A 24,584-nucleotide genomic window follows, 5' to 3' on the forward strand; every position below is an offset into this window, starting at 1 on the left:
TCATGCTCTGTCTTTCCTGTCTCAAAAACAAACAAAAAAAATTTTAATTGTTTTAGCCATCCTACTTCCATTCCTTTTCCTTAAAAACATTTACAATAATCTTGTCTATATCTGATTAAAAAAAAAAAAACTTGCTGGGATTTTTGCAGGAACTGTGTTAAACCCAGATACGAATTTGGGGAGAACCGACATTTTTACTGTGTTGAGCCTTCTAATCCACAAGCACAGTATGTCTCTCAATTTACTTTGAGTTTCTTTGATTTCTTTCATCAGTGTTTTGAGTTTTCAGCCAGAAATCCTGTATATATTTTGTTTAATATACAGCTAAGCATTCCATTTCTTGAGTAAATTTAAATGGCAATGCATTTTTAATTTCAATGCTCATGTTCTCATTATCGGTATATAGAAATACAATTGATTTCTGGGTGTTGACCTTCTATTTTGCAATCTTACAATTTTTTTTAGCTCTGGGCTCTACAAATATGATTGCATATTCTGAAGGCAGGAGCAATTTTATTTCCTCCTTTCCATTGCTTATACTTTTTATTTCCTTTCTCTGCCTATTACACTGGCCAGAACTTCCAGCATTATAATTGAATAGAATTGACATCCTGGCCTTGTTTCCAGTCTTAGGGAGAAATAATTCAGGCTTTCACCATGAATATAAGTATAATGTTAGCTAGAGGATTCTGGTAGATGTGTTTAATCAAGTTCAGGAAGTTCTCCTCTATTCTTATTTTTCTAAGAGTTCTCTTTGTCATAAATGGCTCTTCAATTTTGTTCAATACATTTTCTGCACTGATTGATGTGATCATGTATTTTATTTTCTTTCTACCTGTTAACATGGTGGTTTATATACATTTTCAAATACTGAACTACTCTCACATCCTTGAAATAATCTTCAGTTAGTCATGGGTGTTTAATTCTGTGTATATATTGCTGAATTATGTTTGCTAGTGTCTTGGTAAGGATTTTTGCAACTGTATTCATGAATAAAGAGAGTCTGGAGCTTATTTCTGTCTCTCTAGTTTTGCTATCAAGGCATACAGACCTCAAAAAATAAACTGGGAAATAGTTACTTCTATTTTCTGGAAGATATTATGTTGAATTGGTGTTATTGTTTTCTTTAAGTATTCATAGAATTCTCCAGTGAAACCATCTGGGTCTGGAAAGTATTCTGGGAAAGGTTTTCCTTTATTACAAATGTCCTTAATAGTTATAGGGCTGTTCAAATGACTTGTTTCAAATTGGGACCATTTAGATACTGTGTTAGTTTCCTAAGGCTTCCATAACAAAATGTCACTAACTGAGTGGCTTAGAACAGAAACTTATTGCCTCACATTTCTGGAAACTAGAAGTCCAAAATTAAGGTGTCAGCGGAGTCATGCTCCCTCTGAAACTTGAGGAAAACGATCTTCTGCTGGCTTCCGGTAGACCCAGACACCCCTTGGTTTATAGAAGCATAATTCCAATCTCTGCTTCCCTCATCACATGGCTTTTTCCCTGTGTCTCTTCATATCATCTTCCCTCTATGTGTTTGTGTCCAAATTTCCCATTTTTATAAGGACATCTGTCATATTGGATTAGGGCCCACCCCAATGACCTCATCTTAACTTGCTGAGATCTGCAAAGGCTCTTTTCCCAATGTATTCACATTCTGAAGTACTGGGATTTAGGATTTCGACATATTTTTTTTTTTGAGAACACAATTCAACCCATAACAAGGGCTTTGTGTTTTTTAAGAAATTGGTCCTTTTCACCTAAGGTGTCAAATTTAAGTGTGCAGAGCTGTTCACAGTATTCTCTAATTTATCTTTTGATGACTGCAAGATCCGTGATGACCCCCTACCAACTAATGTTGGTAATTTGTACCTTCTTGGTTTTTTTGTCCATCTAGCTAAAAGTCTGATGATCTTATTGATCTTTTGAAAGATGTATCTCTTTGTTTTCATAAGTTTTTAAATTGTTTTCCTGTTTCAATTTCATTGATTTCTATTCTTTTTTATTTCTATCCCTTTTCTTGATCAAGGTTTATCCTGCTCATTTTTGGCTAAGTGCTTGAGGAGGGAGCTTAGATTATTGATCTGGGAATTTTTCACTTTTCTAATATGTATATTGAATATGATAAATTTCTCCATCTGGTTAACTATTTCCACAAATTTTGATTTGTATCTTCAATGGATTCATTATGATTTTTTAAAATGATTTTTAAAGTTTATTTGTTTATTTTGTGTGTGTGAGAGAGAGAGAGAATCCCAGCCAGGTTCTGCACTGTCAGTGCATATATGGCCCAACGTGAGGCTCAGTCTCATGAACCATGAGATTATGACCAGAGCTGAAACTAAGAGTTGTGTGTTTAACCTACTGAGCTACCCAGGAGCCCCTAAATTTTTTTGAGACTTCTTCTTTGAACTATGAATTATTTATAAGTGTGTTGTTTAATTTTCAAAGTTTGGATTATTTTTCTTTTATTTTTCTGTTCTTGATTTCTTTTCTATTCCATTGTTGTTGGGAAGCATACCATGTATGATTTCAATTTGATTAAACTTGTTGAGATTTGCTTTGGTATATCTTGGCTTCTGTTTCACACTTTTAACAACTGTGTATTCTGGTATATTTATGTGCAGTGCTTTTTAAATTTCATTGGATCTTATTGGTTTATGAGTACATTAAGTCCTATATCCTTGATGATTTTCTGTCTAATTTATCAGTTGTTGAGAAAGAGTGGTTGAAGTCTATAATTGTGGATTTGTCTATTTCTCTATTCTGTTCTATTACTTTGTTGCTTCACGTATTTTGTAGCTCTGTTGTTTGGTATGCACATATTTAGGGTTGCTATGCCTTCTTAGTAGATTTACTTTTTCATCACTATATAATCTTCCTCTCTGTCTCTGGCAATTTCCTTTGTTTTAACATCTACTGTACTCAATGTTACTATAGTCACACATGCTTTCTCTTGAATAATGTTTGCACGATATATATTTTTCCACATTTTCATTCAACCCTCTTAAATAGTTCTATTTGAAAATTATTTCTTATAAACAAGTTTTTATTCAACTGTGTCAATTTTTGTCTTTGAATTGTATTTAGACCATTTACACTTAATGTAATCATCAATATACTAGGGCTTAAAACTGGCATTTTATGTTTGGTTTTTCTTTATGTACTCTATTTGCTTGCTAAGATTTTATTTTTTGGCTGTCTTTCAATTTCTCATTCACTTCAAGTGTGTTTGCAGTTGCTCATTGAAACATTTGTATTATGGATACTTTAAATTATTTGCCAGGTAATTATAGCATCTCTGTTATCTCAGTGTTGGCATCTCTTGACTTTTTTTTTTTTTCATTCAGTTTGGAGTCTTCCTGGTTCTTACTATGTTAGTAATTTTCTACCACAGTCCTTGCTTGGGGGTATTATGCTAGGAGACTCTAAATCCCATTCATTTATTTATTTACTATTTTAAAACAATATTTATTTTTGAGAGGCAGAGAGAGACAGAGCACAAGCAGGGGAGGGGCAGAGAGCAAGGGAGACACAGAATCTGAAGCAAGCTCCAGGCTCTGAGCTGTCAGCACAGAGCCCAACATGGGACTCGGACCCATGGTCTATGAGATCATGACCTGGGCTGAAGTCAGATGCCCAGCCGACTGAGCCACCCAGGTACCCCTCTGAATCCCATTTAAAAACTTGTTTTTGTTGGCTTCTTTTGGTGCTGCTCCTGCAGGGCAAAGGGACTGACTGGGTAGGAAGGTGCCTCATTAGTCCTAGGTAGGGATAAGTTTAGGTTCCCCTCTTGACTTTGACATCTGAGGGAAAGAAGGATGTCCTCCTTGCTACTAGGTATGGATGGGGTTCAGGCTTCTCAGTAGTCTTCACCTTCCCTCACTAGCCTGGTAGGAATGCCTAGTTATTGCTTCCCAGGTGGTCTCATTACTTCTGGGTGGTGGTGAAAGACGGGATTCTCCATTCTCCCCCAGTGCATAAGGGCGGTGGGGGGCAGGATCATTACTGCTGTGCTGTATGAAAATGCAGGCTTCAATGACACTAAGATGGGGCAGGATGGCCCCAACTACCTGGCTCCCTCCTCAGCCTTCCCTGACACCAGCTGGCCTGAGGAATTGGGATTCTTCCTTAGAGCCTCAAAGAGAATCTGGGTTTCCCACTTGTCTTTTAATGGTGTAGGTAAGATGGGACTATAAGATGTGTGTGTGCATGTATGTGTTTGTGAGTGCGGGTGCGGGTGTGGGTGTGTGTGCTCTGCCAGAGCGTAGCCATTAGTATCTGCAAATGTTCTGTCTTGTTAAACTGCCTCCAGAATTGTTAGTTGCCCTTCCCAGGAGATTAGGGCAAAATACACACACTCCGTCTTCCCACTTGTGAAGCTCTATGATTTTCTTTAAAAAGTATATATATGTAATGAAAAAGGATGAGAGTCAACAGTACCCTCTCAACAGTCATTTGTTACCACCAACATCTTTCTGAAAACAAATGTCGTTTTTGCTCAAGGAGAGACTGAAGCAGGCACTTGGATATTTATTTCTCTGACGGTCCTTCCTTCCAGGGCCTGGGTGCTGGCCTCTGATGGATGACCACTGCCATGGGTTTTGAGACCTCTATGTACACACAAGCTGCTAGCAGGCAAGACGTGAGTGAGTCACAATTAAGCAAAATGAGTTGGATGAAGAATTGTGAGAAGCAAAAACAGGAAGGAGAGTCCACGTGAAGAAAAACTAGTTGGGAGATCAAGGACAGTATTGCTCTGACTTATCAGACGATTGCATGGTAGAAGCCACCAAAAATAACATCAAATCTAGCGACGCAGCCAAAGGAATGGTGCGCGACCAGTGGGGAATGTGGGCATTGCCAACAGCAGAGCTCGAATGAGGGCAAGTGGGTGAAAACTTCAGGGCTGAGACCCGCTGCACCCCAGAGGGAGAGGGGAGGAGACGCGACGGCAGGGCGGGGAGAGAGAAATTCTTTCACAGTCACCTCTGCGGGGCTCCAGGAGAGGCAGGGAAAGCTCCGAGGGCGCCTCTGGCACCCCGAACCGGGGCTGCAGTGGAGCAGGGCAAAGGGCTGGAGCTTCGGCCAGGCGAGCCAGCAGCATCGGAGGGGCGACGGGGAGGACGCCTCCCAGCGGTGCGGCGCGCAGCGCTCCCCGGCCGGGGCGGAGCGTGTCTCGGACCGCGGTCCCAGCCTGCGCGCCTCTGTCCCGGCGCGCGCCCGTCCGTGCGCTCCGGGCACCGGCTCCGCGCGCCAGACTTCCGTCCTCGGCGTGCGCTTTCCGCCCGTCTTCCCCGAGCGCCCAGCGGTCATGGATGGCAACGCCCTGCTCTCCGTACCGAGGTAAGACCCGCTTCCCCCTGGGCCCCACCCAGTGGCCCTCGAATTCCGTCGTGCGCCCCGGGTCGCTCCCGAACTTGCTCCGGGGACTCCAGGATCTGCGCTCCGCTAGGTCCGGCCTCGGCAGAGCGAGGGGCTCCCGGAGGAGGGTGGGCCCCCGTCTATGCACCCCACCAGGCGCGGAGCTGAGTGCGGCCTGCGCTCCGGGCGGGCTCGGGGTCGGGGGACAGCCCGGGCCGGCCTCTGGGGTCGGCCAGACTTTCCGTGGGCACAGCCTGTGCGGGTTTCGCGCCTTGTGGGGGGACGGGCTCTTAGGTAGGGATGAGACGAGGAGGAGCAAGACTAGGGCAAAGTACCCCATCCCCGTGCATTGCGATCTGGGCGTGAGTCCGGGGTGGCCGGAGTGGCGAGAGGGTGCGGAGGGAAAGTGGGGATTGCCCCCAACCCGCGATGACACTTAGGCTGCGCCCCACGGAGACCTGGGACGGTAAGAGCCGGTCCGCTCCAGTCCAACCCGCCGACAGCGCCCCCCCCCCCTCCACATCCCAGACCAGTCTGTGCTGGCCGAGCGCGTCCCCGGCCTCCACGCCAGCCTGGGGTCCCCCCACGGGGTGGATCGGGGACGCCGCGCGGACTCTGCCAGGTGGGAGCAGCGTGTTTCCTGGTAGGCGTCTCTTCCAGTCTCCTCTCCCTTTGCCCCTGTTCCGCGCTCCCTCAGACTCAGTCCTTTGCGAATTTGAGAAGCTGAGATTCTATTTCACCCCCCTTCCCTCCATAAATCCTTAGGAGTAAATTGAGGGCGTAGCGCCGCTGTTTTCCGAGCTGAACAGGTGGCTTTTGCGCTCTTGGCGCAGATTGCGGAGCGTGCGCCCCCAGCTGCAGCTCCGGGAGGAGGGTGCGGGGGTCTCACTGCTGCCCGCACAGCCCCACCTCTCCCAGGAGAGGGGTTTATTGGTGTCGCTCATCTTGTCATTCCCGACTCCCCCTTTCCCCACAAGCCCACATCTAGGCAGTTTCAGCCAAGATGATCAGGCCCAGGAATGAACATTTTTCCGCTCGCGTTCGTGGAGAGCAGCGAAACCCAATGTTCACGGGCGAGGGCACCGCCTGTAGCCGGTACTACTTTGCCAGGCGGCCTAGATGGGGAGGAGAGTGGAGTGGGGGTGGCCGAGGACCGAGACCGCTCTTCAAGCGCGTTGAAGGCTGCCATCTAGAGACTTAAGAATTTGTATTCGGTAATGAAATCGAGCTTCCCCAGCTCCACAGGCAATTTTCTCCTTAAGCATCCCTTCTCTGTGGGGGTAGCGAAGGGGTCGCAAAAGGCCCACCGTGGCTTCTATGCCTGGCCTGAAGCTGCTGTCAAGTGAAAAAATCTCTAGCCCTAGGGACAAACCCGGTCAAACTACCATGAAGTCTTTTCATTCTGCCTTAATGCATGAAAAGGACAGTAAGACCGCAGGAAGATATATGTGTGTGTGTGTGTGTGTGTGTGTGTGTGTGTGTATGCTCATTGCACATTGCTACCGATTTTTAGGTAAAAGTGTGAGGCATTTGAAAGTGAAGCCAACTGGGGATTCACTTTCTACACCACCTATCCCACTACCTAAGATCATGAGAATTGAATTGGTAAACTATGTGATTCTTACATTCCAACAGAGACACAACTGATAGGAGATAGATGGCCTTAAATCCAGGTTTGCAGATCGATAAATAGAACTGTGCCTGAATCAGGATTATATTCCTATTCAAAAGCTGGGACATTTTCTGAAATATTAAAATTTCATTCTGCCAATGGTTCCTTAACAGTATTTCTGTTGCAGTATTGTAAAAAAAAAAAATGACCTTATACAGAGCAGACCAAAGGCAGTGATATTGCTCTCTGTCTTGCAGTAGCCTATAAAAATATTAATATCTATTTAATATCAGCTGCAGCAAATTTAATTTTGAATTTAAATTTGAGTATTTTTGTTCATTCACCAAGACATATCACAGTTCCTCAAATCACTGTAGTAATTCAGCTGTTTTATTAGCATCCTTACTCATCTAGAAGGTATTCAGTTGACTGTAATAGATTACTAACTTGAGCCTCTATTTCACTGAATATAAGAAACATAATTTACTTTCTATCATATTTAATTGGGGCCCACTGAGATACATTGATATACAAAAAGGAAACTAGAATTACAAAACAGTATATGGAAATACTGTATTATTCATACCACTTGTCCACAAAACTTTGAATGTAAAGAATGTATCACTGGAAATTCTCTACACAGGCTTTTTCAAGAAACGGGCAATGGTCAGGAAAAAATCAAATTGTGGTCAATCAATGTGTGTGCTGTCTCGATATGAAATGATTTCGGTGTTTAATAAATTGAGTGATTATATATCACTGTTACTATAAATTATACAATTATAATGCAGTTGAAGATATTTTGTTTAGCAATTGGACAAGAAAGACAAATGATTTAGCTATACATTGAGTTAATTATGAGTTTTTTTGGTGTGTTGGCTTTTACGTTTTCTGAAATGTTTCAGTGAATCAAAGGAATAAATGAAATTTTATTCAAGCAGTGTTGTGGGAAGATTGATCTAAAAATTGGATTTGATTCATACACTTTAGATACTTTGAAGCATGTTTTTTTAAAGGAATTGTTTTATGCTTCTTCGCATTGCTATACTACATTATCTTACCTCTGTGAAAGCTGCAATGAGTTCTTAATATGAATATTTTCATTTTTAAATGTACAGTATATCCTGTGGACCACCTTACAGATTTCTTTACAGCACTGGCTATCGAAGCTGGAATGTGTCTCCAATAATAGGGCTGAGCTGTGGACAGCTGAACTGTTCGCGCCCATGTTAGCTGTATTCTAGATCCAGAACCCACATGTACCCTGACTCATTGTCTAGTTCAAAGAAAAACATAAAACAAAACAAAAAAATAACTGAGAGCTGAAAGTTTTTAAGATAGTCATTTATTTCACAAAAAGTTTATCTGATTTGCTAAGACGGCAAAACTAAGTATTATGAAAATAAAAAAGAACCCAAGGACTCTCACCCAATGTGTTCCACACCGTGGTGCCTCGCACTACAATTCAGTTACTCCTGGTGACAGAAGGAAGCACAGTCTCACTTACGTTGGTAACTAGTGTGTGTAAACGAAGGTTTATATTTTATGAAGGGTTAACTTATGTATGAAATTGTTCGATCGGTCACATTCCTGTGAGTGAATATGGCAGATATAATTATCCCCACTTCCTAGTTGAAAAATTTGAAGGAAAAGGATATTAAATAAAGGAAATAATTAGATTTAAAAAGCCACGCACTAGTGTGTAGCAGAACTGGGTCATCCACAGAGTTCTTCTGACTTCGGGTTCAATTTCTTTCTTGTATTGATTATAAATCCATACCTTTTTTTCAAATGGAGGAAAAGGATTGTGATGCATGGTTTTGACCAACACTGATATCATTAGAACATATGGGGGCCGCCGAAAAGCAAGAGCATCTTTTAAAGCGAACAAATACTGAAAATACCATTTTTGCCAACAGAAATAATTTGTCACCTTGATCATATCTCAGGTTGAATTTGAAGTTTAAGGAAGGGACAATTTCATTTCCAAAATCACTTTTTTATACTGTTTTATTTTGTTATTTTGTTTTGTTTGGCTTACTGGATTCTATTTCAGCAATGCCTTTATATGACACTTTGAGTAACTTGTCAAACAAAGACCAACTTTTGAAAAGATAACCTATTTTTTTTAGATTTCCCGTGAGTGTATTTTAACCAAACCTAAGTTGAACCCAGCAGCATTTCACTACAGCCCCTCAGAATTTCAAAGCTTTTCTCTCAGAATGCTAGTTCTAAAGAAAACAACTAGATTTCCTTTTTAATTTAGCAAGCAATGTAATACTGTAAATCAGACTATGGTCTTCCATCAAGTTTTTATTGAAAGGTTATCTGTTTTTGAATTCATAAAAAAAGAAAAATCAATAGTACATTACATTTCTGTGTCTTGTCTATCTGAATCTCTCGGAAAAGACTAATCCATCACTTCTAACAAGGACAAATAACAGATACTGTCTTAAACTAGGTGTAAACTGAAGGCCATCTTGGAAGTCACGTTCTCTTCAAGAGCAGTGTGTAGATGTGACCATATTCTCAGAATTTTCAAGGAAGTGTGACCCAAGAGGTGCTATTTCCTACAGAGAGAGAAAGTGGGAATTGGTCAGTCCTGGTGCTGAGGACTCAGAGTCACATTGCTGCAGGGTAATAGGGATCCGGAGAAGAGACAGAAACTTTCAAGGCAATTTACCATAGAAACAACATAAAGAGTCTAGAAGTCCACCAATAACACCCCATTTCACATGCGGACACTTTTAGGGGCCCCTGGTATCTCTCCATGTGATTCCTTTAGTATAAAATATATATCTGATATGAAATAATCGGTTTTAATTTTATTTATTTATTTTTTGAAATAATGAGTTTTTAAATGAACTGTTAGAACTTGTCTCATTCACAAGGGGTTGCCTTTGTCTAGGACTCCGCATTTTAGTGGGGTTTTACTCTGTGCAAGAGAGTAACAGCTAGAGGGACTTGCAAAGGGAGAAAGAAGACAAGTGCTGTATTTAATGGCAGGAGACCCGGTGGTTAGTCTCATTCTGTGCTGTGACTAGGCAAGCTCCTTCACCTGTGACTCCTCTGGCTTCTCCTGGAGGTAATGACGTAGACCTTTAGTATTCTGCTCTTCTGAGTCTCTCTTATTTCTAACCCCTAGTGTTACAGACCTTAGTGAAGCAATGACTTCAGTTGGGCATGAGATGCAGGAATATCTCATTCTCCTGAACTTGACAGATGAAGTTAAGGTACTTAAAGGAACTGGGGGCACCAGGGTGGCTCAGTCGGTTAAGCATCTGACTTCGGCTCAGGTCATGGTCTCACAGTTCGTGGGTTCGAGCCCCGCATCAGGCTCTGTGCTGACAGCTAGCTCAGAGCCTGGAGCCTGCTTCAGATTCTGTGTCTCCCTCTCTCTCTGAGCCTCCCCTGCTCACACTGTCTCTGTCTGTCTCTCAAAAATAAATAAAAAACATTAAAATTTTTAAAAACTTAAAAAAATAAAGGAACTGAAGCAATATTCATCCATCCAAAAGAAAGCCCAGCTTAGAGAATGGACTGGCTCATTTTTAACTTAAAAAGTGTTTATCTATTTTGAGGGGTGGGGTGCTGAGAGAGAGAGGGAGAGAGAGAATCCCAAGCAGACTCCTAGATGTCAGCACAGAGCCTGATGTGGGGCTTGATCCCATGAAACCAAGATCATGACCTGAGCTGAAATCAAAGTTGAATGCTTAACCAATTGAGCCACCCAAGTGCCCTGGGTTGGCTTATTTTTAATGCCTTCTCAAAGGGAGAGCAGCATAATGCTCACAGATAACAAAATCCTATTTTTTGAAATGTTTTATTTATTTTTGATACAGAGAGAGACAGAGCATGAGAGGGGGAGGGGCAGAGAGAGGAGACACAGAACCGGAAGCATGCTCCAGGCCTCTGAGCTAGCTGTCAGCACAGAGCCTGATGCGGGGCTCGAACCCACGAACGTGAGATCTGACCTGAGCCGAAGTCGGAGGCTTAACCAACTGAGCCACCCAGGTGCCCCCAAAATCCTATTTTTTGTAAAGAATTTTGTACAGTAGTTAATATCCTGGTTCTACCACTTGGTAGTTAGAAGTTATCCACATTGGGGGCAACCATTGTAAGAACGGAGATAGTTTGTTGGGCCGCCTGGGTGGCACAGTCCATTAAGTGTTCGGCTTCAGCTCAGGTCATAATCTCATGGATCAGTGGGTTCGAGTCCCACATCAGGCTCTGTGCTGACAGCTAGTTCAGAGCCTGGAGCCTGCTCTGGATTCTGTGTCTCCCTCTCTCTGCCCCTCCCCTGCCCACGCTGTCTCTCTCTCTCTCAAAAATAAATAAAACATTAAAAAAAACTACTTAAAAAATCCTATCTGATAATCTCTTTTACTTTTTTAATTTTATTTTTTGTAATAGTTTATTGTCAAATTGGTTTCCATATAACACCCTTTTAATTAGTATGTTTAGACTATTCATCTATTATGATTCTAGAAAGTCTGGATTAAAATTCACCAACTAACTAGTTATTTTCTATTTGTGTTATCTATTTGTTCTTTGCTTCTCTTTTCTGCCTTCTTTTGGGTTGAGAATTCTTTAATGATTCTATTTTATCTTCTTTATTGATTTATTATTTATGTTTCTTTTTAAAAATTAGTGATTGCCCTATGGTTTAGAATATATGTATTATTACTTAGTATTTATCCCCAAATTATAATAAACACTTCATATCCAGTGAGTTTTTTACATATACAAGAATTCAAATTCTCTTCTTTGATCCTTCATGCTATTGTCATATATTTTGGGTTTTTTTGTATGCTATAAACATTATTTATTACTACCATGTTTGCTTTACAAAGTCAGATATCTATTAGAGCAATTAGAAGTAAGAACAAATAAATTTTATTTTATGCTCATTTATTTCATTTCTGACACTTCATCTGTGGAGAGGCATGCTGCTGTCTAATTTTACTTTTTTTTTTCTGTCCAAAGAACTTCGTTTAACGTTTCCTATAAGGCATGTCTCCTGGCAATGACTTTTCTTAGTTTTTGTTTGCCTGAGAAAGTGTCAATTTTTCTTTTACTTTAGGTATAGCTTTCTGGGTTGGCAACATATTTTTTCTTTCATTGTCTTAAAGATGACACTTCATCGTCTTTCAGCTTTATGGTTTGTGCTAAGAAACTGTTCTCATTCGTGTTTTTGCTCCTTTCTATGCTTCATGTCTTTTCTTTTTTCCTGCCTGGCTTTAAAATTTTCTTTTTAATCTTTATGTAGAGCAGTCTGAATGTGATATGCCAAGGTGTGTGTGTGTGCGCGCGCGTGCGCGTGCGTGTGTGTGCATGTGTGTGCGCGCGTGTGTGTGCATGTGGGTGTGTGCGTGTGTGTACATGTGTGTGCGCGCGTGTGTGCGCGTGTGGGTGTGTGCGTGTGCGCACACATACGTGTGTATTGCATCTATTCCACATGATGTTCTCTGAGCTTCTTTGATCTGTGGTTTGGTGTCTGTTATTAATTCTGAAAAAATAAATCTGTGATCTCTTACTGTGTTTCCTAGCCGGTTCTCATTTGCCCTTTTCCTTCCAGAATTCCAACCATACATATATCAGGATACATCTCTTTAGGTACTCTCTTCTGGTTTGATTTGTTAGTCAGTTAGCTAGTTCTCCTTTTGTTATAGTTGAAGTATTTGTATTGACCTGCTTCAAGTCCATTGACTCTTTACTCAGCTGAGTTGATTCTACTGAAGAAATTATTAGAGGAATTCTTCATTCAGATATAGTGGTTTGCATTTCTAACATTTTCATTTGAATTTTCCTATAATTCCACCTCTTTGCAAAAATTACTCATGTAAGCTTGCATTATACCTATTTCACCAGAGCCATTAACCTAATAATCATTATTTTGAATTTTTTGCCAGATAGCTGCACATCTGTGACATAGTAAAGTCTGGTTCTATTGGTTGCTTTGTCCTTGGAAGTGACTTTATTCCCCCTGCCTTTTCACATGACTTATAATTTTTAAATTAAAAGCGAGATATCTTGTGTAGGGTAATAGAGTTTTCCCGAGTGGAAACCGGAAGTCAGTGCAATTATTTTATTCTTATTTTAAAGATGAAGCAATTTAGACTCAGCGAGGTTAAATGACTTGCCCAAGATCATTAAACTAGTGAGTGACAGAGTCAGAATCTAAACCCTGCTTTTCAAATTCCAGTGTTTTAGATGTTGCCTCACTACATCACTGCCCTTCTTGGTTTCAAAACATGTACATCTCCACTCTGGAGACCTGCTATAACTTACTCATGCCACATATAGTTTCATTTATTTCAGGTATTTTCCAACTTTTATTCTAAGAAAGTTATCAAAGCATGTATAATGTTGCATAAGAAATGGTTCTTGCCCTTGATGAGTTTAGTATATAATTTCAACATGCCATTTTTTTCCTAAATGTCTTTTGATTCAATCTTTATCAAAACATGATCTCTAAGTCAAAAGCAGCTGTGAAGACAGGTGGATGCTGTAAGAGATTTGACAGAAGCAGGAGAAAGCAGTGCAAACCCAGAACATGACAGCCAGTGGAGTCAAGCACATGAATTAGAAAGTTTGGGTCTCTTCACAAAGAGGTGTAAGAATCCAGACACTGAAAGCTCTACTTGTGCACCAGGCCACATTCTGCGTGAAAAAGAGGTGACATATTTGGACAAATGGTTTGAAAGAATTCCTCTCTAAAAACAGTAATATACAGACTACTGTGGGGTTTTTTTTGTTCCTTCAATTTAAAATACATAGCACATGGCCAAATTATTGAAATAGTTAACAGAACTTCTTAGAGCAGCCACAGTTTAAAACAATTTCTTAAATGTTTTATTTATTTTTAAGAGAGAGAGAGAGAGAGAGAGAGACAGAGTATGAGCAGAGGAGGAGAAGAGAGGAAGACACAGAATTGGAAGCAGACTCCGGGCTCTGAATTGTCAGCACAGAGCCCAACACAGGGTTCAAACTCATAAATGGTGAGATCATGACCTGAGTCAAAGTCGGACACTCAACCGACTGAGCCACCCAGGTGCCTCAAGTAGCCATAATTTAACTAAAATGTTCATCATGCTGGCTCTGAAAGACCACTTGAGGTTCTATGAGGAATGCCTTCTTTCCCTTTCTCTCCCCTTCTTCTTTCTTTTTTTTAAATTTTATTTTAGAGAGGGGGAATGCACACAAGCAGAAGAGAGGGGCAAAGGGAAAGAGAGAGAGAGAATTCCAAGCAGGCTCTGTGCTCAGCAGGAAGACTGACTCGAGACTCCATCCCACAACTGTAAGATCATGACCTGAGCTGAAATCAAGAGTCAAATTCTCAACTGACTGAGCTACCCAGGTGCCTGTCTTCTCCTTCCTTCTTAAATAAAGGGGAAAAGTGACAGGATGATTTGTTTCTCTTCTGTGATATGTGAGTCATTCACGTAGCTGAGCTGACACACTGACCCAGGTCCCGAAGTTTATTTAAGAACATAAGACCAGATTAAAGTGGACCTGGAGACCTTTCAGAATTCACTCTGTGGCACATCTCTTTGTTGCAATGGTCATTAAAGCGATTTAGCAAATATTTCCAGCCGTGTTTCTAAGCATAGGGAAGGGTTACACTTGCTCATCTCCTGGGTATAAGGTATGGCCATGTGACTTGCTTGGGTCAATGCAAAGTGTGCCGAAGGGGCAGGTCTCTTCCAAGTGAAAGTGTTCAAGAGGCCACGTATGATTCGCTTCACTTCTCCAGCTTCACACAATAGCAATGAATACTGCAGCCTGTAGGTCTCACCTCCTGAAGACATGGAATGTGAACTGGAAATCACACTCATCCTGACTGATAGCAGTTCACACCTTGCCCATTTCACAGTCCCACAGAGCTGCTACTATTAGGGATATAATAGCATACCACGAGCACCTTGAACTCATGCAAATTCAATGCTATGTATTCATTTTCCTTTTTTAATTTTTTCATCTCTCTGTCTCTCATTATTAAAAGCATGGAAGGCTTGGGATGCCTGGGTGGCTCAGTTGGTTAAGCGTCTGACTTCGGCCCTGGTCATGATCTTGCAGTTCATGAGTTTGAGCCCCACCTTGGGCTCTGTGCTGACAGCTCACAGCCTGGAGCCTGCTTTGAATTCTGTCTCCCTCTCTCTTTGCTCCTCCCCTGCTCATGCTCTGTCTCTCTCTCTCTCTCTCACAAAAATAAAATAAACAAATATTAAAACATGGTAGGCTTATATTTCTCTTATATTTTGTTAATATTATGCATTTCTATATAGTGGATACATACACACAAGTAACTTTATAAGACTTTTTCACAAAATTCAACATGCCATGATTTATAAACCTCTTAAGGGATTTCACAAAGGTCATTTTGGCTTCACACAGTGTTCAAGATAAGCAAGACATTAGACCTCAAACTTCACATGAGATGCTTCTAATGCTGCCCAGTGATTCTGGTAGCATGTCAACAGGAGAAGAGGAGGACTGGAGGGTCGGACATTAGGCAGCAGTCGTTGAGTAGACACTCACTCCTGACACTGTCAAGATTCTGGAGTTGAGCAAGACTGAGTTCCTGCTCTCCTTGTAGGTCACCGTGGGGGCAGGTGGCATTGCCAATGGAAAGAGACACGTTAGGAAGTAGTACCCACCCAGCACATGCTGACTCCGGTTTTTTGTTTCATTTCCTGAGTGACCTCTCTCAGGCTAACAAAACTGATCAGTTCTCTTATTTGACTGACATGATCGACAGATGATCCGTGACTTCTTTCAACAATTTATTAAAAACAACGTCTTAAAACAATTTCTCCCTAATAAGAAATTTATTGATAGGGTGCCTGGGTGGCTCAGTTGGCTAAGCGTCCAACTCTTGATTTTGGCCCAAGTCATGATCTCAAGGTATGTGAGATTCTCTTGAGATTCTCTTTCTTCCTCTCTCTCTGGCTCTCCCCCATGCTTGCTCACTCTCTCTGCATGCCTCAAAATTAATAACATTTAAAAATAAACTTTTATTTATTTATTTATTTAAAAATAAACTTTTAAAAATGAAATTTACCCATAAAATTTGTCTTTTGAAAAGATCAAATGATTTTTTTTTCCATGCCAGAGAATTGGGAACCCATTGATGATGGGATTTTAGAGCTACCAAGAACTTCAGTAAAGGTCATTTTGCTAAATTCCCTACCTTTAGAGATAAAGAAATTGAAGTCATGAAGAGTTGAATTAATTACTCAAAACATACCAAAATTTGGAGATAGGGCCAAGAATAAAACCTTGAGCTCTTGATTCCTATACTTACCATTCCATTGGATTTTTAAAAATAATGTTAATAATAAGCGTCAGAACATAGACGCTCTTGGCCTTTCCCAGCACAGCAAAACTTGTCTCTCACCCACATCAAAATACCTTCTTTACTTCTCTTCCAGAAGTATAATATTCTTATAACTGCCCATGTTTCCATTTCAGTTCAGCTGCCAGAAATCCCCAAAACAAATTCTAAGTTCAATTGTAACAACCACATAGGAGTTTATTGGCTGAATATCTGGATTGTTTTTAATGATGATACTGACCTTTTGTTATAATTTCTATTATCTTTAACCTTGGGTTTTAACCTCTGTTTTTCCATTTGATTATATGTATCTTTTGTTAGCTGTTACAAATTCTTAGTAATATCCATCATTAAATCATTCACACAATGAATCATTTTATTTACAAGCATTGCAAAAGAATAATTTCCCTGTGTGTTGGAGGAATTAAATCGATCTGTGTCAAATTGAAACTCATATAAATAATGGTGTATTTGTATTTAATTAGACTTTCTTTGATGATAGCCTGATTGTATCTGAAAAGTTAGAAGCAGTTTCTTTAAAATGATTATTAGATTATTAAGATTAAAGTAAAGCCAACTGCTTCAATAAATATATAATAAAATAGAATGCTAAAGCTTTGTGAGATGTAATTTTTAATTATTTATTAAACACGATGAGGGGCATGTGGGTGGCTCAGTCGGTTAAGCATCTGACTATTGGTTTCAGCTTGGGTCATGATCTCACGGTTCATGAGAAAGAGCCCTGTGGCAGGCTCCTCACTGACAGTGTGGAGCCTGCTTGGATTCTCTCTCTCCCTCTCTCTCTGCCCCAACCCCTTTCACAGTCTTTCAAAATAAGTAAATAAGCTTACTTTTTTTAAAAAAACCCCATGGTGTTATGCATACATTTTAAAAATATATACATATGTATAGAATATCAGTTTGTCTCAAGTATTAGTGCCTACAAGTGCCCCTTTTAGTTTGTAAATTTTATATTTTAACATACTTTGGCTAGGTGTTAAAATGCATTAAATAAAAGAGGAATTTTAAAATATTTGAATTTGCTTCCAAAGATATAAAGAGAATTGATGATTTTTCTCTCTTTATACTTTAATATTAACATAAGTTAGACAACACACTTAATTGCTTTGGTTCTAAAGATCTATAATTTTTAACATAATAAGAACGTAATAAGAATGCAATAAGTAACTTTTGATAGATAATGCCTATGAATAGATTTATTCATTCATTTGCAGTTTGAGTAGCCAGTTCTCCCACTTAGTTTATGCAGACAAATAACGTATCACAGTAATTTAAACCAAAAATAAAATTCAGGTAAAAAATAAAGGATCAGTTGAAGTCATTTTCTTCTGTGTGAAATCTTGGAGGCACATAATGTGCTCATTGCTGACTCATGCACTCAGTATAACCTGAACACTTTTAATTTCTACTTTTTTTCTGAACGAATTAATGGTGCTTCAAAATAGCAATTAAATAGGTGTGTACACTTCACCTGTCTAATTATCAACAGGTCAGTGATCTGACCTAGAATTCTGCTAAACCATCAGTTTTCCTTTCTTTCAAAGGCAAAAAAAAAAAAAAAAAGTGTGGTGACTTCATAGGAACCTTGCCATTTAGAAAATGAGCTGCAGTTTTATCATATGAATCACCATTTAAAAAGTGTCCAAGAGGGCACTTCAGTATCCAGAGAACGTGTTATCCAGAGAAGCTGTCATCCAGCCCTAATCAGCTCAGCCCATATAAATCAGAGTCATCCTTCATGGAGGAGAAAGCATCTCAACAAAATATTAATGATGGCATTTTTCTGTTTTTCCATTGGGTCTAGGATATTTTGCATAGGATGGATAAGGCATAAAGAGGGAGGCAGAAAAGGTGAAGACCTAATCCAATTTTTAACCTTCTATATTACATGAGGCTGGTATGGTGGTTGGGAGCATGGAAGAAAATAGCAGGGAAGACTTACTTGCGTACTTGAGAGGAGAGAATGAAACCCAGTGACCTGCATATCCCCTTCATCATGTAAGAATGACTGGAACCTGGAAAAGGGCACATGCCGTAAATTCACTACAAAAAAGAGTAAACACCACTAAATAGCAAATGCAATTGATACACTTGATTGGAAATTTTATGCTTAAAAGTCACGTAATTTAGGACAATTCATTCATTTTATCAATATTTTAAAAAGAAGAAAGTAGATGTGAATTATGTAAACAACACATAATTGATTCGGTGTTGACTGGATTGGAAGATCATAAAGTCACCTTCAAAATGGCTTTTCCCATGGCACTTTTGGTCCCAATATCATAAACAGTGTTTGTTCTATATTCGGTGGCCTCATCAATTTTGTTGGTGCTCCTTTAATTCTTTGGTTCTCAAGTCAATCTTGTGAAAATAGCTGTCACATCATCACCCTCATTGATTTTTCTCTTCCAAAATTAATTGATCTCACTCTGCCAGACGCTCATTTGGAGATGGCTTGACATGTGAGAAAGAGCTCTCCAACATCATTTTCTTCTTGCGTCTGAATCTCCACATCTTGGCAAGGTTTCTTTCATTTGATTAGCATTTTATTTAGATAAAAGGCACAACCTCTTAAATCATCAACACAAAACAACCTTCAAAGGTGTTGATGCAGCGGACAGAGATAAACACTCAAGTGGGAAGACATCTTCACTGGAGACTGATAGTCACCGGTTGGTCCACATGCTTTCTTACACAGTCTTGACACTGCAGGGACTGACTACTGAATAACAAGGACACCTGATTTGGGGGAGAGGGGATAAGTTCCAGCGACTTTAGGTTTACCAGATTTTCTCCAGGGAATGGCTGAAAATCTTTTCCATTTTCACAAGCTTTATCTGTAGATAAACCAATTATCTAACGAAGCCGTGCAGGTGCAATTGAATATTTCAAAAATTCAATCGTCTGGAAATCTCCACTGTAGTTAAGATTATAGAAGTCTTTCTGTTTCCAGAATATCTCACAATTATTGGTCTGTTTTTGAGGCACATGTAGTCATTTAGATTGAGTGTATGAAAAGCGCCAAGGAAGATGAATAAATTAAATATACATTTTACCTGATACTCCTTGAGCCAGGTTTATCTGTGCGTGCAGAGAATGTTGATGCTAATATCTCATATGGAAGACTAGCAAAGTCCATGTAAGGAAAGGGGCACTGAGTCCAGGACACTGGATCCAAACATTGATTACCTCGCAAACATACGAAAATTTAGAGTGTATTCAAAGAGTGCACTTAAAAAACATTGTCCCTGGTTCAAGCACCACATTGGGCTCTGTGCTGACAGCTCAGAGCCTGTTTCAGATTCTGTGTCTCCCTCTCTCTCTGCCCCTCCCCTACTCATGCTCTGTCTCTCTCTGTCTCAATAATAAATAACATTAAAAAAAACATTGTTCCACCAAAGTGTCTTTGACTGGCATATAAAAGTTTACTCTTAACCAAATAAATATATCAAAGCATGTAATTCAGAAGGTTCACATAATTCTAACTAGAGAACATTTGAATGTCATGATCACAGAGAACAGGGACATGATTAATATGACATTACCCACCTCCTGTTTCCAAGCCCACTAATTCCACTGACAGCATCACGTCGCAGATGCATTCAAAACACCAAAGCATGCTGAACTTACTCCTCATTTCTACCTTCCTCAAGGTGATGAAGGTTTTCATATTAAAGCCCTTACCTGGACGCTGGTCTAATCAACTGGATATCACAGATTGGCTCCCAGCACCTGATCATATTCCCAGACATAGTCAACAAACAATAGATCAGTCGGGAGGGAGATAGCACAAGCATGGGATAGTCAGAGAGAGAGGGAGGTACAGAATCTGAAGCAGGCCCCAGGCTCTGGGCTAGCTGTCAGCACAGAGCCTGACGCGGGGTTCGAACCCATGAATCATGAGATCAGGACCTGAGCCGAAGCCTGATGCTCAACTGACTGAGCCACCCAGGTGTCCCTGGAGGGAGATTTTAAAGACACATGTTTTCAGAAATTATTTCCACAGTGATGATGCCATAGAAGCAAAATGCATGGTTCCCTGTGGTGAGAAATGAGGATGGAGGGGAAGCGCCCACAGTCCATCTACAAAGATGGACTTGACCTTCCCCTCAGCCTGACTAAACTTTAGACATCGTATTCCAGACTCCAGTCCAGACTTCCTTTCCTTAGAGCATTTTCTTTAGAAAACTTGTGCTTACAAATGATTTCTCTGCCCCTTTGAGATAGAAATCCTTCGAAAAGCCTCTCTTCATGTTTTACAACCCAGGAATGTCTTTGTGTAGGCATTACCTGGAATGCCATTACCTGGAGACAGTCTCTTTGAAATGTAAACATCATAGGGGATAGCATCCCAATCTCCGACCTCCCACTTTCTGTGGGAAGGGAAGAGACTACCTTCTGGAGACATCTTTGTTCCAAGTTATAAAACTATCTCCTGCCATGAAGATATGAGAAAGTTTACCTTTCCTCTAGGTAAGCCCAATTAACACAACCCCCCACTTTCTGCTCTTAAAAACTCTCCCACTCTGTTTTAGTGGAGTTGAGTTTAGACTGCATTCTGGTCTCTCTCTCTCTCTCCCTTTGCAGTACCCCTGAATAAAGTCTTCTTTGCCTACCCAGTTTTGTCTGGTACAGTTTTTACTTTGACATCATCTTTAGGAACACAGACTCTGTCTAAGTTGGTTAGTGGAACAGTGGTGAAGAGCTCAGACGTAGGGGTCCTACAACCTAGGGACCCACCTCTCCACAGGGGAGTTAGTGAACAATTTGTACAATAAATAGGAAATCATTCCAATGGAGGATCAATACCAAACATCAGCACTGATTAAATCCACTAGATGATTGCTGGAGTTTCCCTGTTGCTTTGCTTTAGGGCAAAGTCATGGAGGAAGTGAGTCCGTGGGTGTGTTGTCCATTCCTCTGCATTATTCCTGACTTCTTGCAAGCATGTCAGTCTTAATTCGCTCCACTGAGCTTGGTGTGCTATTTTGCCCCTGGCATTTCCACATCAGTCTTGTGCGTTCTGCAGCAGGTGAATAACTGTGGCTTAATGAATAGCAACATTATTTAAACTTCGGTTCTTTGTTTTTCTTGGTAACTTTACTTTCAAGAATCATAATTATTCAACCTAGACAGAACAACTACTGGCCCTCCGCAGATGTCCAAATAATCGGTAAAAATATTTCAGCCTGGCTGTTTATTTTCAAGACTCTCCAAAGAAGGCTTTCCTAGCAATAGTAAAGGAGTCCAACTCATCCAAATTCCAATAGTTCCTGTGGGCAGGGGATACCCTGCCCCTTACAAACCTACTGCTCCTTAACATTTTTTCCATTGCTTTTCCATCAAAATAATACCTCCTTTAGTGTTGTATTAATAGGCCACAGTAATAGAAACACCTGCATTGAGGCAAATAGATTCTGAATTCCTCTGAAAGTAATTTCTATTAAAAAAAAATGAATAGAAAGAGAGTAACAGTTGTTCCATTGCTAACTACCCAGCTGCCTCATTCTATTCTTGTCGAGTCCTGCTTTCTCTGATCCTGTGAGTAGAGAACCCTGAAATATTCAGATATATATCTAATGTTTCAGATAATTCAGAGGTTTTATTTTCATGATATTCAATATTCAACTCTTTGGGGACATTTAATTTACTTTGGGCACCGTGTCGACAGTGCTTTGTAATGGAAAAATCCCAAGGCATAAACTTGACAGATCTGATGGGATGTGTTTTTTGATGCATTGTGTGATTTTGTCTGAATTATTTAACTACCTTGAACTTGTATATTAATGTCTCTTGCCCCAATTCTCATTACTTTTATACAGAGAAAACTAAGCAAATTATATGAAAATATTCACTTCAGAAGAGTAATATTCAAGTGTTATTTTTCTTATTCTTTTACATATTCTACGTCTGTGTTTCTCTCTTTCAATACAATGTAAACACCATGAAGGCAAGGCTTTTCATTTTATTGAGCACTTCATACAATGCTTAGTGCTCAGTAGCAGAATTAAAAAAAGAATCCTTTAATTGAAGGAATTAAAAAAGAGTGCATGCAGATTTCTACTTAGCTTTATGATTGCTTAGGAAAGCTTATGTTCCATTCTACTTTTTCTGCTCACAAAGTGGCTGTTAGAACTTAGCACATTGTTAGAAAGAAATACTATTTTGATTGAGAATTTTGGGGAAAATGTGTGTCTCTAGAAAATCGTGCCTAAGAAAATGAGAAACTCAGAGCTAACTCTAAAACATGGACCAAAAGGTCTGAGATATATAACTTGTGCTATGTCTCGATGTCAGCCTTAAACTTGTAATTTTGGCGGAGAGAGTAAACTTTATTCCATCTACAGTGGGAAAGAATTGAGCTGTTGGGCAATCCTACAGTACCCATCAAGAACACTGATATAAATAAAGCTTTCTTAGGATTGCTGTTCGTAAGTCTATCACAATCAGGATGTAGCCACATTTAAGACATGCATGTCATATCCTCTGAAAAATCAGAATGTAGACACTGTGTAGGCACATAAAACATATTCATCTTATCTCAAGATAGGCCTTGAAGGCGAAAGAAAAAGACTTCTTCTCTTAGTTGGCACAGTTTAGCTTAAATCTTTCACAAGGGAAGACCTTTCCAACTGTGATGATCTCCTATCTAGGACACATTCATTTCCACTTTGCAAAGAAACAGGCTGAAACGCTGGATGGTCGGCTGCGTTCCCTCTCTAAGCTACAATTAACAGCAGCTCTTACACTTGGGGGCTTCGCTTTCTTTCCCTCCTTGCTGGGCCGTGTAGAAGTTTTATTTTCTGTTCGCAACTATAATTTGCCATAAATCTTAAATTACAGGATTTGTCTCAGAAATATGTTTCTAGCACTAGGAACACTTTGTAAATAAAAGAGTAAGTGTTTTAAGGCACTGAGCAGCCTAGAAGAGTCTTTGCATAATCTCCTGGGCTGGATTCACTCACTGCTCCTGGTTCCTGTTTCTCAGTGCCGTCTAATGAAGCAGCAGTATCAACCTGCTGTGACAATGGCTATATTGTCCTAATAGTGATGAAACACGTTCATCAGCTCAACCTCGGGAAAATTCCATGCATGGCTTCAGCTAGAAAGGATGAAGTGTGATTTCCAAGAATAAGTCAAGGTGTCTTGAATCTTGAGTATCTGTGCATCTATGGAGTTATACAATCTGCAATACATATTTATATTCATTTTCTGGTCTTTTTATTGACTACTCTTGTAGGCTGCTGTGATTCATATGTGACATCATACTTGAAGTTCTCATTAATGGTAGCTGCATATAGATTGTAGCCATTTAATAATCTGTGTTCTGATTGTTTTACTCCCATGTCCACCTTTAGAAGTCAAAGGATTCTTACTCTGCCAAATTTTATCTCAGAAATAGCTACTGCTGAATAAGTGACAGGAGGATTCATTGAGAACCTTCCAACAAAGAACTGGTCCCAGCTCTAGGCCTTGATTTCGCCTTCTGAAAGCAGAAGATGGGGCAAGGTAGTTTTAATGATGTAATAAGAAACTATGCCAATGATACATCCATCATTGGGATTAACCAGGATGAAAAATACAGTTGAACAGTTTGGTAATGCCTCATGGTACCAGAAATGCATTTGTTATTAAGAATATGGTTTGCACAAAAAAAGAGGAACATTGCAATACTATTAAAAAAACAAGAACAAAAAAATGCTTTTCAGATGGCTTAAATGATAAACTTTGTAAATGGATTGTCGGTTAAGAATCTGACTTTGGCTCAGGTCGTGATCTAATGGTTTGTAGGTTAGAGCCCCTCATCAGGCTCCGTGCTGACAGCTCAGAGCCTGGAGCCTGCTTCAGATCCTGTTTCTCCCTCTTTCTGCCCTTCCCCCCACTCGTGTTCAGTCCTTCTCTGTCTCAAAAATTAATAAACATTAAAAAAATAAAAAATAAAAATAGTTTATCTATAAATTTGGCAAAGATAGAATTTAGGCAGTAATATCAATTATTCTAATACCCAAAGGGCTGCTCAGATTAAAGTTTCATTATTTTTAACTTCAATTTTCCTCTTAAATATAAAAGCTTAGGGAAAGTTCTAAGCTCCTCTGTCTTACATACTATTCTCAGGAAGTGGAAAATGCAGCTATATTTTTCTCTTGAAAGATCAGTGATTTTAAGCATTGTAGCTTGGGACTTAATATGATATTCTGCATTTTGCCTATCCCTTTTTTTTGTTCACTCATTTACTTTTTTTTTTTTGAG

The 24,584-nt window shown here is 39.9% G+C and overlaps 1 protein-coding gene and 1 long non-coding RNA gene across 4 annotated transcripts in view; one reads left to right on the plus strand and one right to left on the minus strand.

Annotated features, from left to right (window-relative positions):
• Positions 1 to 5,212: 5,212 nt before the first annotated feature.
• SPHKAP (SPHK1 interactor, AKAP domain containing) overlaps positions 5,213 to 24,584 on the plus strand; it is a 157,602-nt gene continuing 138,230 nt past the window's right edge. For all 3 annotated transcript variants that reach the window (XM_029933661.1, XM_029933663.1, XM_029933664.1), the window contains exon 1: positions 5,213 to 5,346. In XM_029933661.1, the coding sequence (XP_029789521.1) occupies positions 5,315 to 5,346 (32 nt within the window). In that variant the 5' untranslated portion in view covers positions 5,213 to 5,314. The remainder of the gene's footprint in view (positions 5,347 to 24,584) is intronic.
• On the minus strand, positions 9,270 to 18,352 carry LOC115287353. Its single transcript, XR_003906448.1, has 2 exons — positions 18,277 to 18,352; positions 9,270 to 9,546 (listed from the first exon to the last, which is right to left on the minus strand). It is a non-coding gene; the product is annotated as an uncharacterized LOC115287353 (long non-coding RNA).

The sequence above is a fragment of the Suricata suricatta genome, chromosome 3, assembly GCF_006229205.1.
Source record: "Suricata suricatta isolate VVHF042 chromosome 3, meerkat_22Aug2017_6uvM2_HiC, whole genome shotgun sequence".
Lineage (NCBI taxonomy): Eukaryota > Metazoa > Chordata > Mammalia > Carnivora > Herpestidae > Suricata > Suricata suricatta.